Source organism: Corvus moneduloides, chromosome 27 (assembly GCF_009650955.1).
Source record: "Corvus moneduloides isolate bCorMon1 chromosome 27, bCorMon1.pri, whole genome shotgun sequence".
In the NCBI taxonomy this organism is placed as follows: Eukaryota; Metazoa; Chordata; class Aves; order Passeriformes; family Corvidae; genus Corvus; species Corvus moneduloides.
In genome coordinates this window covers 15,335-31,601 of record NC_045502.1, presented here as the reverse complement: position 1 = coordinate 31,601, position 16,267 = coordinate 15,335, and the positions used below count along the sequence as shown (strand labels likewise).

Sequence of the window (16,267 nt, the reverse complement as noted above, 5' to 3'; positions counted from 1 at the left end):
TCCCTTACCATGGTTGGGTAGTGGAGAGGATGAGGAAAGGCTTTTCCAGCTCAGGGTTTTTAGCCTCTGCTGTGGGCACTACAGTTCTGAAGCAGAGCAGGAGAGGAGAGCCCTGAAGCCTTACGCCTGGTGGATGCGTATCCCTTTTGAGAGTAGAGCAGGGCCTGGATGAAACCCAGAGAGAGTCAACTGTGAGTGGTGGCAGTGACAGCTGTCCCTCAGCAGGAAAGGGAGCTGGGTGTGGGGAGCAGAGTTACCGTGCGGCTCAGGAAGTCATAGACTGACAGAATGGTCTGGGCTGGAAGGGACCTTAAGAGGTCACCTAGTCTAATCCCACTGCCACAGGCAGGGACACCTTCCACTAGACCAGGTTGCTCCAAGCCCTGTCCAACCTGTCCTTGGACATTTCCAGGGATGGGGCATCCACAGCTGCTCTGGGCAACCTGTGCCAGGGCCTCACCACCCTCACGGGGAAGAATTTCTTCCTTATGTCCAATCTAGCCATGCCCTTTGTCAGTGTGCAACCCTTGTCCCTTGTCCTGGCACTGCAAACCCTGGTAAAAAGTCTCTCTGCTCCTTTCCTGTAAGTCCCTTTATACACTGAAAGGTCACAACAGGATTTCCTGGAGTTTTCTCTCCTCCAGGCTTGACACTCCCAGCTTTCCCAGTCTATCTCCATAGCAGAGGGGTTCCAGGCCTTCAAGCATCTCTGTGGCCTCCTCTGGACTTGCTCCAGCAAATCCATGTTTGTCTTGCCCTGGGGACCCCAGTGCTGGAGGCAGCACTGGTGGGGTCTCACCTGAGTGAAGCAGAGGGGTAGAACGCCTCCCCTCAGCCTGCTGGTCACACTTCCGATGCAGCCCAGGACATGTATGGATTTCTGGATTGTCAGTGCACGTGGCTGGCTCATGTCCAGCTTCACATCCACCAGGACCTCAAAATCCTTCTCTACAAAGCTGCTTTCCATCCATCCATCCATCCATCCATCCATCCCTCCGTGCTGGGACTGGGGATTGCCCCGGCTCTTGCATTTGGCATTGTTGAACTTCACGAAGTTCACATAGTCCCTCTCTTCCCGCCTGTCCAAGTATGTATGTCCTGTATGGCATCCTGTCCCTCCAGCATGTCACTGCAACACTCAGTGGTGTCACCTGGCTGAGGGTGCCCATCATTCCACTGTCCATGTCATCGATGGAGGAATTAAACCCTACTGATCCCAGTAGAGAGCTCTGAGAGACACTGCTCCTTACTGTTCTCCACTTGTATATTCAACTCACAGGTCTGCTTGAGGGGAAGGTCAGTTCAGAGGGAAAGTCAGCTCAGAGAGCTGCTGAGTCTGCTGGTTCCTCAGGAGCCAGGTATGTTCCAGCCATATCCTGGCTTCAGAGGATGCAGAGCCCAGTGTGATCCAAGAGCAAGTCTTTCCTGGCAGCGCCAGCCATCATCCAGGGGAAGCAGTCAAGGCTCCATTTTTCCTGCTTCCCCGGGGTGAGTTACCACAAGCCAAGCAGTGTGTCCTGGTGTGGCTCACTGTGGTGGGAAGCATTCAGGCATGGCTAGTCCATAGGCCTTGGCTGGAAGGAACCTCAGCATGGGTCTGAGCAAGCCCTTAAGCTTAATCTCTGTTCCTTTGGGGCTTTCATATTAAAATACCTGTCATTGTGGCTGCTGGTGTTGATTTGCTTCCCAGGAATCCATGAATTCATAGGAAATAATGATTATAAATATCTGGGGGCAAGATACAATGGTGGCAGCTGCCAGCTCATGCTGAGGCTGTGTCTTGGGGTAGAACCCCAGACTCAGGTGGCTAGAGCTTAGCAAAGGAATTTTTTTTATCTTGCTGTAAGTATTATTTATACTGAGTAGATTTCCCCCTGGTATTCTTATCTTGGAAAACCTCATCTGGTCAATCCTAACTATAACTGGGTGAACTTAGCTTGCCAATAGTGTTCAGGAAGTGGGGAAGGAGCTGCGGTGGTGCAGAACACAGAACTCCAGCTGGGCCTGAGGTTGGGTGTCGCCTGCTTGTGGCAGAAAAAGCCAATTTCTAAGCAGATCCTGCTGGCTTTTTTTTGCTTTGAAAGAGTATGTGACACTTGACAGGGCACTTAATAACAGGAGTGGTTTTGAAACTTGGAAACAATCTTGTTTCCTCTTTCTGAACAGTGAAGTCCTTTAAAGGTCAGCTTTTGTGGTGTGATCACTGTTGCCAACAGTTTAAGTGACAGTGCTGTGATTCAAAGGAGTTGGATGGTTAGTCTCAGAAATTGATCCTTCTTCTCAATTGCCTTTTGTTTAGCAACTGGTTTGGTGCTGGTTTGGAAGCCCTCTTTGGATTAAGCAGTGTGATCTTTGGGAAAATTGTCAGAGGGAGAAAACCTGCCCAGGGCTACTCAGTCAGAGGAGTGGTGGGGCTGGAGCCACCAAATTCCCCTTTCTCTTGTCCTTTCTATTTAAAAAACAAAGTAATCTCGTCCTGATCTTTCACTGCAGCTGGTCTGGCATGGTAAGTGTGTAAAACAAGGACAGGATGACTACAGGAACTCAGTATGACCCTGAAAATAAAAAGAAAGAAATAGTACCTTAGCACGCTGAAATCTGGGTGGTGTGTGGAAGGCTGTGTGTGTCTGTCCGCCTGTCTTTCTCCCTGTGGAAGGCTGTCTGTCTGTCTTTCTCCCCATGGAAGGCAGCTGCCTCTGCCTCATGCCAAGGGGAATTGATGGAAATCCTCCTCCAGCTCAGGAAGAGCCAGGCAAGCCCCTGCAGGGAGCTGGGCTTGAAGTGCTCCCATCTTCCTTTTCCCCACTTGGTCTGATTTTCCCTGCTGACCCAAAGGACAAGTGTTTCCAAGGCCTTTTTTGTAACCCAGGTGAGATTGAGGCACTTGGGTCACCTAAGCTAGCCGGGCAGGCAGCGCTGGTGCTGTCTGCTTGCCCACTGCTCCAGTGTGCCGGTGCTCCCGCCCACACCGAGCGTGCTCCAGAAGAGACGGCTGTGCCTGCCTGCCTCGTGAGCTGCCAGCTTATTAACACCCCAGTCCTCCTCCTCTGTGCAAAGGCAGCACCCTTACCTTCTTGGGCTGACCTTGAAATCCTCCCAGTAGCACGAGCAGAGCAAACCCTGTGGAGCAGGTGTTGGTGGGAGGCAGCTCCCTGCTCTGCAGAGGGTCCCAGTCCCTGTGATGCAGCTTGGCAGGATGCTTTTGGTCGTGGCAGATGAAGATGCTAGGCCACCCCCTCTCCCATCAAGGTGTGAGAGGAGATCTCAAACCATGCAGCTCAACTGCTCCCCAGTGTCAGATGCCGCCCTTCCCCTCCTGCTCCTCCCTCCTCTCATCAGACTTCCCACTAAGATTTCTCTTCTGCCTAGCGTGTAGTCATCCTCCATCCTTGCCCTTTTGCTTCTGATGGATTTTGACTGTATTTTAAATACTGTATTTTTTTGACTTGTGCTTTCCATGACTAGTTTTCACGGTTCCAGGGTTTTTTTACTAACTTTGACTGCGTCTCTCTATCTTCTCCCTTTCTGCACCCCCTCCCTCCCTGCCCCCCCAGACCTCGCAGTGTTCAAGGAGCGGCTGAGAGTGTTAACAGTAGGAGGTATGCAATTAATGAGCCCTTAACCCTCTGGAGTGCAGGACTCTCTTTGAATAGGTTATTCTGGGCATGAACTGAGCTGGTAAAGTGGACCCCTCCCATCTCCCACCACTCCTGAGTTTTGCGACATGTTTTATTTTTAATTTCTACTCAAAGTCTTGATGTAGGTGTGTGGTTAGTGACACTTTGCCTTGTAGAAATCCTCGTTTTGAGCCTTGCTGGCCTTTTCTATACCATGTTTGCATGCCTGGCTTGCTAGAGTACATGTTTTGTTGTGAATATTAATTTTACAAGGCCTCAATCTCCCTCATTGGTTCAAGGCTCCTAAAAATCCAATCTGTCTTCTCCTGGTTTTCTCGCAGGGAAAATTTGGCAGCTTGTCCCTTGTCTTCCTCCATCCAATGGTGCTGCTGCCTATAAATACTGAATGTTGTTAGAGCTGGCAGGCTGCAGCAAAGCAGAAGCAAAGATGCTTAGATGTCCTAAAACTCCCTGTAAAATCTGATACTCCCTAAAGTGTGCCAGGGTGTCTTCAAAGCATCACAGCAGAACAAGCCAAAACCTTGTGCTGCAGGTCTGCAAGCTTCAGCAAATTACTGAGGATTCCCTGAAACCCTTCAACAGGCAGTTTGTGTGGGATGCTCCCTGCTGCCTCTCTCCCGGATTTCTCTTTGCATGGGAACCAAAGAGAAGCCCCAGAGGCATGGGGCCAAACTCAACTCCTGCCTGGTTCAATGTTCCTAGGCATAGCTCCAGAGTGGAGCTTCTGGGGCCGGGCTTTGTTCCCTCTCCTGGGACTCTGGTGTCCAGGAGGGTGGCGTGAGCAGCAGAGGGGATGGACAGCAGTGGCAGCCAGGAATGTGTCCACTACAGGCTGACTGGAGTGTTCCCAGTCTCTGGAATTGCCCCTCAAGGCTGCACAGGGATGAGCCATGACCAGCCCCATCGTCATGGAATCACAGACTGGCTCAGGCTGGAAGGGGCCTTTCACACCATCCAGTCCACTAGACCAGGTTGCTCCAAGCCTGGCATTGAACACTTCCAGGGACTGGGCTGTCTACTGCTCACTGTCTGTTCCTGACCAGACAGCAAGGGACAGACTTTTAAGATGGAGTTCAGGGAAGGGGCCAGCGCAGGAGGGGCCAGTTTTTTGCCTCCCATTCCATGAGGAAGGTGGGTTACACTGCCCTGCAGTGTTTAGATGACGTTCCCCATCCCCTCTCTAAAAGAACCTCCAGATGGGATCCTGGGCTGGTTTGGAGGAAGCTGGGAGGAGTAGTGGTATGTGTCTCCTCTGCAGCTCCTGCCCTGGGTTTAGGAAACACCTTGGGACCAGGCTTTTTTTGGGAGCGTGGGAGGGATGAGCAGGAGACCGAGAGAGGTGCCAGGGCTGTAGACCCACTCCTTCATCCAAGCTCCTGCTTCAGAAGGGTCCTCGGACTCCCCAGTTCCTGGCCCTGCTTCTGCCTTTCGGCATCAGTTCAGCAAGGTCAGCACTGTCCCTCCTCCTCTGTGCCTCAGTTTCCCCAAAGACAACCATGAATTTCAGTGGGTAGTGAGGCACCTCTGATGGCTTTGGGGTACAGTGGGACTCACCTGCAGCCCTAAATCCCAAGGCTCGAGGCCTGCTTGGCCCCTCTCCAGGCCCAGCCCAGCTCCCCATAGCCCCCATACCATGAGTATAAGCTGCCTCCAAACCTTCAGCTGCCAGCGCCAAAGGGAGGAGGTTTGCTGAGCAGACCTAGGCAAAAACTCTAATTAAAAAGCTGTTGATTGGGGTGAAAGGGTACCTGGGCAGCCAAACCCCTGAGTGGCTGCTGACCACCCTGCTCCCAGGCTGAGCTATTCAGGAGAGTCTGTCAGAGCCCTGTTGCCTTTTCTCTTCTTTGTCTCTCCCTCCTTGGGGTTTTGTCTGTTTGGTTGTGTGTGTTTTAACTGTTTCCTTCTCCGTGTTGACTCCATTTTTAATTCCCACCATGTGCCAATACCTCCAGAGTGCTCGGTGACTCCTCAATTCCTGTTTCTTTTCTCTCCCCTCTGTTACAATTTGTGGTGTATTTTTTGTGTTCTTGGGGCTCCAAACTCCCTGACTCACCATGGATTTTAATTGCCTGTTTCCATGCATATACATTGCTTTGTGGTTAATTTCCTGCGGTGCCTTCCGTAATAACTCCTTGTTCTGTGCTTAATGTCTTTTTGTTTAATTATGGCTTGGTTTTTATCCCTATAAACCTCCTTCATGCTTATTATTTTTTTTATGCTGCTTTTTTTTGTCCCTTCCCCACCTCTCCCAAATGCACCTGACGGCATCCCCGGCCCTCTTCCTTCCTTCTTTCTCGTGCTTGTCCCACCCATGACAAATCCTGCAGGCTTTTACGGTCTGGATGAATCTGACCTCGACAAAGTTTTCCACTTGCCCACAACCACTTTCATCGGTGGAAATGAATCGGCTCTTCCACTCCGGGAAATCATCCGTCGGCTGGAGGTGAGGAGGGGAGGGGTCTGGCATAGACCTCTGTGCAGCCAGGGGCAGGGGCAGAGCGGTTGTCTTTGGAAAGTCCTGGGTCAACCTGCACATTGTAAGATTTTCAGTTTGGGAACTGCTTCACAGCACTCGCTCCACTCACAAGAGCCACCTTGAGTAACCTGCTCAGCTCCGATCGCCTCCAGCTTTCTGCTGCATTGCAGCAATGCACTTGGTTTGCCCAGGGTGGAGCAAACCCCAGGCAACTGGATATTGCCTTTTTTGAAACCTCTCCAGCTATGCTTTCCAGTTTGAAGCAGCAGCTGGTGCTGGCAGAGCACAGGAGTGGGCTGGAGGCCAGTGGTCCCCTCTCCAGGCACTGCAGCAGTGTTACTGTCCAGCATGGGGGTCCATCAGAGGGTCTTGGTGCAGTTGAGACCCCTGGGGCTGGGGCTTCCAGCTCGTGCAGGCAGTTCCCCTCTTCTGCCAAATTTCATCCCCTCCTGTGCTTGGACTGATTGCAGGCAGCTCTCAGGCACGCTGCAGGCTGCTCAGATGGTCTCTGCTGAGACTAGTTGACCTTGGAAGAAACAAAACTGTGCCAACATCTTAGTTCAGCTGCAGGAATGGGCTCCCCATGTATCGCGGGAGGAGCTTCTTCTGATTCTCCCCTGCCCTGTGATGTGGGATTTTGGACTGCTCACAGGTGATGCCACCAAGAGGGAAAATCTCTCCTCTGAGGTGGATGTAAAGGACCTGAAGGGCTGATTGTGGGCCCCTCAGGGAAGGGGAATTAAACAGCTTGATGCTGGGTCTTGTGCACAGTCCGAGCTGCCCTGCCGCATCCTTTTTCCTGGGCATGCAACTCAAACAAGGCTCCTAAAGCAGGGCTGTTGCAGGGCTGGCAGCTGGGGTCCCCCTCCAGCTGCCAGGCATGAGGGTTGGTGTCTCTGCTGGCACAGAAGAGCTTTTTGGATTAAAGGGTAAAGGGGGGAATGAAGAGCCCCTGGCCCTGTGACCCAATGGGGTGCTGCAAGTGCCTGTCCTTTGGGGGTTTGAGGTGCTGAAGCCCTGGCTGTTGTCTGATGGCCCCCCATTTCCCGTTGGGGCAGATGGCATACTGCCAGCACATTGGTGTGGAGTTCATGTTCATCAATGACCTGGAGCAGTGCCAGTGGATCCGGCAGAAGTTTGAGACCCCAGGCATCATGCAGTTCACCAATGAAGAGAAGCGCACGCTGCTGGCCAGGCTGGTCCGCTCTACCAGGTACCCTGTGGGGGGCTTCACCTTCTCCATGTCTTCCCCAGGAGGTTTGCTCCCATCCGGACTGATGCAGTCACCAGCTGAGTCACATCTTGACATCATCTGTTGCCATCAGCTTAATGAGCAGATTGACGCCAGTGAGCTGCCAGCCTGGCAGGCTCAGGTGCTGGCAAACAGCCTGCAAATGTGGATGATCCTGAAAGAAAAGGTCTAAAAATAAGGACCAAGTGCAGCACGGTGTTAGAGTGGGGGGAAATGGCCAGCTGAGCTCTGTGGGAAGACACTGAAATGACTGCTGTGTGCTGCATGGTACCAGCTTGAGCATCAGTCAGTGCTGTGGCTCCCTTGGTGCAGTTCCCATCCCTTCTCTGGTTTCTGCCCTCAACTGCAGCGCTGGCACTGATCCCTCCCTCCCTTTGCCTGCTAGGTTTGAGGAGTTCCTCCATCGGAAATGGTCTTCAGAGAAGCGTTTTGGTCTGGAGGGATGTGAAGTGCTGATCCCAGCCTTAAAGACCATTATTGATAAGTCAAGTGAGAAGGGAGTGGATTATGTGATCATGGGGATGCCCCACAGGTAACCTTGCCTCAAGCCATGGTGCTGCTTGGTGTAGGGAGGAGGTGGGGAGATACTGCCAGAGTTTGGTACTGGTGGGCACACTGGTTTCTGCCATCACCTAACTGGTCTTGGTTGGTGATGAACCTCAGCTGGAGAGCTCAGACCTTGGCTGCTCTCTGCTCATCAGAGTCTTTCCAGCTTGTTCGTAAATTCATCTGGAGAGGGGTGGTGGCTTGAGGGCAGAGCTGGAATCATCGTGGAATCCCAGCACCTGCCCACTCTGGGGCATCTCAGCAAGTGTGTAGGATGTGGTGTTGGCCAAACCATCCCTGTGTTGAGGGATCTTCAGGCTCCTTCTGGGAAGCCTCCATCTCTGGGTGACCCCACAGCCATTGCAGGAGTCGTGGGCCATGGCAGTGGGGGTTGTAGGTCACTGTCAGCACTCAGTGGCCATCAGCAGCAGTCTTGCTTTTGCAGGGGACGCCTGAATGTTCTTGCCAACGTGATCAGGAAAGAGCTGGAGCAGATCTTCTGCCAGTTCGACTCCAAGCTGGAGGCTGCTGATGAGGTGAGCTTCTCCCCTGCCTGCAGCGGGTTCCTGCTGCCTTCCCTGAGCAGTGCCCAAGGGCTGTGACTGGATTGTGCCACTGCTTCTGGTGTCACTCAGCGGCACTGGTGTTGCAAGGATTTCCACGTTGCAAGCACACCTGGGTGATGGGAGTCTTTGTAGAGGTGGCAGTGCTGGTCTGTCCTTGCCTGTCCTGGGGGTGATGTGTGCCCTGGCTGCTGCTGGTGTCTCCAGCACAGGCTAGGCTGTTGGCAGCTCTCCAGGGCATGAAGCAGCCTTGGGGTGGATGCTGAGAGGAGCGGAAGGTGGCCAGGAGCAGAAGTTAATTTGTGCCCCTGGTCCCCATCTGGGGTTCTAAAGCAGCTCCAAAAGCTCTGTCGCTGCAATAAACTCATGCTCCAAAGCTTCAGCATCATAAGCTGGGATGATTTGGATTTTGGGAAGCTGGGCTGGGCTGGCTTGATCCTGTCATGACCTTCAGTGGGATTTCAAGGTGAGAAAGCAGCAGCCTGTGGCCTCGAGGTGCCCTGACGGGGTACCTGGCAGCGTACTGGGAATGGTGCCATGGATGGTCGTGCTGCCACAGTGTGGGTAGAGCTCAGACGAGTGTCACCTGTTATTCAGGGTCTTTGCCGAACCCACCACACTTGCTTCATTCCCCGCACCTTCAGCTGTATTTAGATGGGCTGGATGCATGTAAGTTGGTGGTGGTTTGGCACCTGGAACAGGCTTTCCTGGGTGCCAGTTCAGCTCCTGTAGTGAGTGCCTGCTGTGTTGTGACAATACCTCCAAAAAATGCCCCCCTCTTCCAGCCTTGGGGTCAGCACTCCTCTGTCTCCTTGCACATCCCAAAAGCCACTCATGCTCCTGGGGGGTGACTCTCTTCTCCCCTCCGCCAGGGCTCCGGTGACGTGAAGTACCACCTGGGAATGTACCACCGGCGGATTAACCGTGTCACTGACAGGAACATCACCCTTTCCTTGGTGGCAAATCCTTCTCATTTGGAAGCAGCTGATCCTGTTGTTCAAGGCAAGACTAAGGCAGAGCAATTTTACTGTGGGGACACGGAGGGGAAGAAGGTGAGTGCTGCTCAGATGCGTGTAGGGAATGGATTTTGATGGAGACAGGCTGGTGGAAAAGTGAAGTAACTTGTCTGCTTTTTGTTTGATGTGCCCCTTCCTCTGCTGTCACCCTGACTTTGCTTCCCCATCCTTCTCCTCTGTCTTTGGAGATAACTTTGGGAGGGGCTTGCCCACCCTAGGCTCCCATTGCTGCTTTCTTCATCTCTGAACTGACTTAAGCTGGGCTGTGTGCACAGCAAATGCACAACCCCTTATTGGAAGACAGGGACACGAGGAGCACTCCAAGGCAGTCCAAGCACCACACCTTGGACGGCTTGGCAGCAGGATCTCAATGTGACTAGAGATAACCATTCCTGGGACTGGGAAAGCTGGAGCTGGCAACAGGAGGCAGCTCTCCACACCCCAGTGGGAAGGGACTGTGGGGAGCTGTTTGCTGTGTGATTCATTGCAGACCTGTCTCCAACCCCAAGAAGTGGAAGAGTGAGATCCAAAGTGCTTCCCTCCCTCCTACACCCCAAGGGCTGGATGTAAATAGACAGATCTTGTCCTCGCCTGGCAGGCGGTGTCCTCAGCCAGCCCTGGGATGGTGACAAAATAACGTCAGTGGCTCTGAAGCTCCTGGGCCCGCTCCTGCCCATGGGGCTTCTGGGCTGAAATTGTGAGGGAACAGGGCTTTCTTCTCTTCTTCCCCCAGTGAGAAAAAAGCTTTGCTTTGCAATGTATGTATCTGGGAATGGGACTTGCTGCCCAGCTGGGACATACCAGGTGGTGTTTTGCTGTCTTCTCAGGGTGCCCCAAGGGTGCTGCCCTTGCTGGGGTGGGGCTGGTGTCCACAGCCTCTGCCCAGTGGTGTGTCAGCCATGGGTGACTCCATTCCCATCCCCTGGGAAAGAATTGGATGTGTTGATGAGCTGCTCCATGTCCTTTCCAGGATGCTGAAAGCTCATGGGGAGGAGAGCTGGGCCCCTTCCTGGTTGGTGTCCTGCTCGCTGTCCCTGATGACTGCCGTGGCTTCCCCTCTCCCAGGTGATGTCCATCCTCCTGCATGGAGATGCTGCATTTGCAGGGCAGGGCATTGTGTATGAGACGTTTCACCTGAGCGACCTTCCCTCCTACACCACCCACGGCACTGTCCATGTTGTGGTCAACAACCAGGTGAGGAGCAAATCCCCTGTGCCTGTGGGCCTCTGGCAGAGCTGTCTCTGCAGGCTCTGGGCCAGGGAGTAGCTGGAACCAGCAGCAGCTGTTTTCCTGCCAGTGGCCCTAACCTGCGGTCAGCAGAGGGTACTTCTCACCCAGCTGCTCAACGGCAGCAGCTTTTGAGCCCAGTCTGGTGCAGAGGTGATAGAACCTAATGCTCAGTGTGCGAGGTCTGACAGGGCTGATCCTGTCTGCCACCACGGAAACTGAAGGCATTTTGCTGGTACCAGCCTGTCCCCACAGGTGCAACAGGTACCAGGATGTACCACTGTGTCCAGACACAGGAGACAGGCAGGTTGTGCATCCACAGCCCAGCTGCAGCAGCTGAGCTGCCCTTGGAGCTGTGTGGACAGTTTCCTGGGCCAGCAAAGCGCAGCTGCCTCACGCCAAGCCAGCCGTGACATCAGTGTCCAAAGAAGGAGCTGCCTAACAAAGCTGTGTCCCAAATCCAGTTGGTAACACTGTGCTCATCCTGTTTCCCCTCACCTGCTACAGATTGGCTTCACAACAGACCCGCGGATGGCCCGCTCCTCCCCGTACCCGACCGACGTAGCCCGTGTGGTCAACGCGCCCATCTTCCATGTCAATGCAGACGACCCTGAAGCCGTTGTCTATGTGTGCAATGTGGCAGCAGAATGGCGAAGCACCTTCCACAAGGACGTGGTGGTGGATTTGGTAAGGAATGTGGCACAAGTCCCTGAAGCTGGGGTGTGCTCAAGTCCCTCCTGGGCTGTTTGGGACGCTCCCTCATATATGATCCAGGTAGCTCCCGAGTGCTTTTGGCCACAGGCAGCTGTATTCAAAGGCTCTTTCCTTTCCTGGCAGGTTTGTTACAGGCGCAATGGGCACAATGAGATGGATGAGCCCATGTTCACGCAACCCCTGATGTACAAACAGATCCGGAAACAGAAGCCAGTGTTGCAGAAATACGCAGAGCTGCTGATTTCCCAGGGGGTGGTAAATCAGCCGGAGTACGAGGTACCATCTGTGGGGCCTGAAAGGAAAGCTGTAGGTGGCATCTCCACGGGAAACTACTTAGGTGGTTCAGACCTGGGTGTGAACCATGTGCAGGGCCCACCTGGGCCCACAGGAAACATGGCTTGTGCTTTGTAACCTAAAGGTGGCAGAGCTGTGCTGGGGCTGGGCGTGCGCTGCAGACCTGGCAGTGATGGAGTTTGGAGCCAAGGCTCATCCTTCAACTGTGCCAGCTCTGAAAAGTGCAGGAACATCTAGTTCAAGGATTGCCTGTGATCAGTGTGGAACAGGCCATGTGGCTCTGGGCCACTGCAGCACAGGCACATCCCAGCGTTCAGGATTGCTGTGGCCACGGATATCTGGGGCAGGTCCTGTCCCGGTTCTGCTGCTTGTGCAGCTTGCGACGCAGACGCTCCGCCAGCCCTGCTTGCCCTGGCACCACCTTTCAGCATCAGTAGGGTTGAAAACAAGATGTCAGCTCTGAGCGTAGCAGAGCTGTCCCTTGGGGTACAGGGGTCCCAGCTGTGGCTGTGCTCTCTGAAGCTGAACTGCACAGCTCTGGGAGTGCCCTGCTGTGGGGACCACCTCTGCCCTCCAGCACCCTTGCAAGCTTACACTGAGGTCCTCAGGCTCAACGCCCTTGTTTGGAAATCCCCCGTTAATGTTTTTCTGCCTCCTGGTTCTGCCTTTCAGGAGGAAATTGCCAAGTACGATAAGATTTGTGAGGAGGCTCATGCCAGATCCAAGGATGAGAAAATCTTGCACATCAAGCATTGGCTGGACTCACCTTGGCCGGGTAAGGCACTAGCAGTGATTTGGAGGCCATAGCAAAGCACCTGACCTCTCTAGAGCCATGGCAGAGATTTTCTAGTAAACCACCCCAGAGGGGAGGTTGGTGGTGCTCTCCCCGTTCCTGGTGTCCCCACCTTTGCTTGAAGGGTGTCCGTGACGTGAGGTCTTCCCATGGATCTGACACATCTCCTGCACCATGATGTCTCTCCTCCGACAGGTTTCTTCACTTTGGATGGGCAGCCCCGGAGCATGACCTGCCCTTCCACTGGCCTCAATGAAGAGGACCTGACACACATTGGTCAAGTGGCCAGCTCAGTGCCGGTGGAGGATTTCACTATCCATGGAGGTAGGAGCTTGTGGAAGCTGTACCAGACGGGGCATTTGTTCCGGAGAGATGTGAGATAGGGCTGGGATGTGGCTTGGAAGGAAGGAACGTATTGGATTGCTTCAGTATGTGTGGGCAGCAGGTCAAGGGTGGGGATCCTTCCCCTCTACGCTGCACTCCTGAGACTCTGCCTGGACCACATGTCCAGCTCTGGGGGCCCCAGAACAAGCAAAACCTGGACCTGTTAGAGCAGGTCCAGAGGATGCCTTGAGAATGATACCAGTGCTGGAGCCCCTCTGCGGGAACTCCAAGAGAGCTGAGAGTGTCTAGCTGGGAGGAAAGAAGGCTCCAGGGAGACCTGAGAGACCCTTCCAGTGCCGAAAGGAGCTTCCAGAGAGGTGGAGAGGCACTTTGCACCAGGGCATGGAGTGACAGGACAAGGGAGAATGGCTTCCCACTGTCAGAGGGCAGCGTTAGATGGGATATTGGGAAGGAATTGTTCCCTGTGAGAGTGGTGAGGCCCTGGCACAGGTTTCCCAGAGAAGTTGTGGCTGGAAGTGTTCAAGGCCAGGTTGGACAGGGCTTGGAGCAACTTGGTCTAGTGGAAGATGTCCCTTCTAGTGGAAGAAACCCCTGTGGCAGGGGTTGGGCTGGATGATCTTTAGGGTTCCTTCTCACCCAGACTCCTGAGTCTATGAGAACTTGTTCACGAGAGAGGTGTGGGTAAGGGAAGTGAACCAAGGAATAGCTCTTCTTTGGAGCTGGTCTTTCCCTGCAGTCCTTATTCCTCATCCGTGGTTCATCCCTCCAGCAGAGGTGAATCCATTCTTCTGCCCATGCCACTTGCAGTCTGTCAGTCCGTGGGCTGGTTGTGGAACAAACCTGGTGTCACTGGAGCTCTGTCCCATGCTGGCTCTGAAACGGCTCCTGTCCCAGCAGGTTTGAGCCGTATTCTGAAAACCCGTGGGGAGATGGTGAAGAACCGGACGGTCGACTGGGCCCTGGCAGAGTACATGGCATTTGGCTCCCTGCTCAAAGAGGGCATCCACATCCGCCTGAGTGGCCAGGACGTTGAGAGGGGGACATTTAGGTAAAGGCCTGCTTTTGGAGGCTTTAAAGGCAATTCCAGCCCTTCTGGAAGGGATCCACAGGCTAATGATGAAGTAACTCTTCTCCCTTCTCCAGCCATCGCCACCATGTCCTGCATGATCAGAACGTGGACAAGAGGACCTGTATCCCCATGAACCACCTCTGGCCCAACCAGGCTCCGTACACTGTCTGCAACAGCTCCCTGTCAGAGTACGGTGTCTTGGGTGAGTGAGTGGGTCTGTGCTCACTGCCCAGGGTCAGGCTGCTCTGGAAGGGTAACCCAACCCTCTCACTGCTCTTCCATTTCTCAGGATTTGAGCTGGGCTTTGCCATGGCCAGTCCCAACGCCCTGGTGCTTTGGGAAGCCCAGTTTGGGGATTTCCACAACACTGCTCAGTGCATCATCGACCAGTTCATCTGTCCCGGGCAGGCCAAGTGGGTCAGGCAGAATGGCATTGTGCTGCTGCTTCCCCATGGCATGGAGGGCATGGTAAGGACTCCCCTGCTCACCCTGGAGGCAGAGCCCTGGACAGCAGTGGCATGGACAGAGCACTGCTCATGACATGGCAGTGCCTGACGTCGGGTTCTCATGCCTGACTTGGCCCGCAATGACCATCCCCCTGCTTGGTCCTTGTAGGGTCCCGAGCACTCCTCTGCCCGCCCAGAGCGATTCCTGCAGATGTGCAATGATGATCCCGATGTCTTCCCTGTGAGTGGTGGCCCCTGTTTGTGGTGCTCAGCCTGGCCCTCCTGTGCCCTGGATTGGGCTGGGTGGAGGGCAGCAACACCCGTGTGGGCTTAGCACAGTGGGAGCTGATGGCAGGAGGCATGGGATGCCTTGGGCTCACGTGCCAGGAGGGTTCGGTGAAAGGGCCTGCCTCTGGTGCCCCGGCTGCACCTCCACCAAACCTGGGGCTGCGGAATAGTCTGAGGTAGAGGTGGCCCTGAAAGTGGCATGAGAAGGGATTGCTGGCCACCCCGATGGCCAGACCAAGGTGGAGGGCACAGCCCTGGAGCCTCTCCCAGGTCTCTCTGAGTCTCTGTGTGCTCTGGAGAGGGAGGGAAGGGAAGGAAGAAGGAAGGAAGGAAAGGGAGGGAGGGAGGGAGGGCTGGGGACCACTCCTTTCCCTGCTGCTGGAGCCACGAGGCCAAGAGGTACCATGTGTTTCGTGAAATCCCCTCACCCTTGCTGGCCGAGACAGAAGCTGGATGACTTCGATGTGCGTCAGCTCTATGAGTGCAACTGGATCGTCGTGAACTGCTCCACTCCAGCCAACTTCTTCCATGTCCTCCGGCGCCAGATCCTCCTGCCTTTCCGCAAACCGGTCAGTACCAGCAGCTCCGTGCCCAGGCAGGGCGCTGTGTCCCTGGCAGATGGGGATGGGGCTGGGGGCTGCTCGTTCGTGCACCTCAAACACAGGCAGTAGGCCTCTGCCTGGCCAAGGACTTCATGGTGCTCAGGACTGGCTTGGCACTCGATGTGCAGCTGCTGGCTCATGTGGGCTGCAGGGGCTGTGATCCCTTCCCAAACTCGGTGGGGAGGTCAGGGCTGTTGGAGCCAACAGACACTGATACATAACCTAATTCAGCCACTTTCAGTCAGCTACAGCCATGGGACAGGCAGGTCCCTGGTAGCCCCTCTGCCTCTTCCCCAGGGGACACCCTGACTGGGAGGGTTGGTGCTGTCAGGAATGGGTGGCCAATCTGGCAGAGTACTGCAGCTGAGTGAGAAGCAAATCTCTGGCAGCTGCTCCCTTGCCCCAGGCAGGACTGGGGGGAAGGGGGCAGGGGCAGGCAGGTGGCTGCTCCAGCAGTGGTTTGCAGGGGTGGTGTTTCTGGCAGGGCTGACCACCTTGCTCTGCCTCTTACCCCCACTCCAGTTGATAATCTTCACTCCAAAGTCGCTGCTGCGCCACCCTGAAGCCCGCTCCAGCTTCGACGACATGCTGCCAGGTACAAGTAGCACAGAGCTGCCTGTGTTCCCCCCACGCCGCTTTGCAGGGTGAAGGGCAGGAGCCTGTGGCCTTGGGTAAAGTCCGCCTGGCAGAAGCCTCCCCATGCTGGAGAGTGGCCGAGTGAGGCCAGGGCCATCTCCTTGGCACATGGGAGCCCCCCATCATCAGGGCCGAGCCTGGCACCCTCGGGAAACTTGGCTCAGTGGAGCTTCCTCCATTGGCAGCCACTTGCTGCTGGGATTTGGCAGCCCCCAGTGGCATGTGATGGTTTGTAGTGGGAGTTGCACCTGTACCCAGGTCAGCTGACTCAGCCTCAGAGGCCTGACTCTGCCGCTGGGGGTCCCGGAAGGGGCTGGCCGGGGATGTGGGTGCAGTGGCTGCTGGCACAGTGCTGTGAACTG

At 54.8% G+C, this 16,267-nt stretch overlaps 1 protein-coding gene across 4 annotated transcripts in view; it reads left to right on the top strand.

Annotated features, from left to right (window-relative positions):
* The window catches only part of LOC116435727 (2-oxoglutarate dehydrogenase, mitochondrial), a 30,961-nt gene that overhangs the window by 13,900 nt on the left and 794 nt on the right, over window positions 1–16,267 (top strand). For 2 of the 4 annotated variants that reach the window (XM_032092279.1, XM_032092280.1), the window contains exons 5-21: window positions 3,555–3,599; window positions 5,966–6,081; window positions 7,173–7,327; window positions 7,752–7,898; window positions 8,358–8,448; window positions 9,348–9,527; window positions 10,557–10,685; window positions 11,226–11,405; window positions 11,556–11,708; window positions 12,399–12,501; window positions 12,715–12,843; window positions 13,762–13,912; window positions 14,008–14,135; window positions 14,223–14,401; window positions 14,549–14,620; window positions 15,114–15,236; window positions 15,792–15,864. In XM_032092279.1, coding sequence (XP_031948170.1) covers window positions 3,555–3,599; window positions 5,966–6,081; window positions 7,173–7,327; window positions 7,752–7,898; window positions 8,358–8,448; window positions 9,348–9,527; window positions 10,557–10,685; window positions 11,226–11,405; window positions 11,556–11,708; window positions 12,399–12,501; window positions 12,715–12,843; window positions 13,762–13,912; window positions 14,008–14,135; window positions 14,223–14,401; window positions 14,549–14,620; window positions 15,114–15,236; window positions 15,792–15,864 — 2,154 coding nt within the window. The remainder of the gene's footprint in view (window positions 1–3,554; window positions 3,600–5,965; window positions 6,082–7,172; window positions 7,328–7,751; window positions 7,899–8,357; window positions 8,449–9,347; window positions 9,528–10,556; window positions 10,686–11,225; window positions 11,406–11,555; window positions 11,709–12,398; window positions 12,502–12,714; window positions 12,844–13,761; window positions 13,913–14,007; window positions 14,136–14,222; window positions 14,402–14,548; window positions 14,621–15,113; window positions 15,237–15,791; window positions 15,865–16,267) is intronic. The other 2 variants (XM_032092281.1, XM_032092282.1) reach the window with 1 other exon arrangement.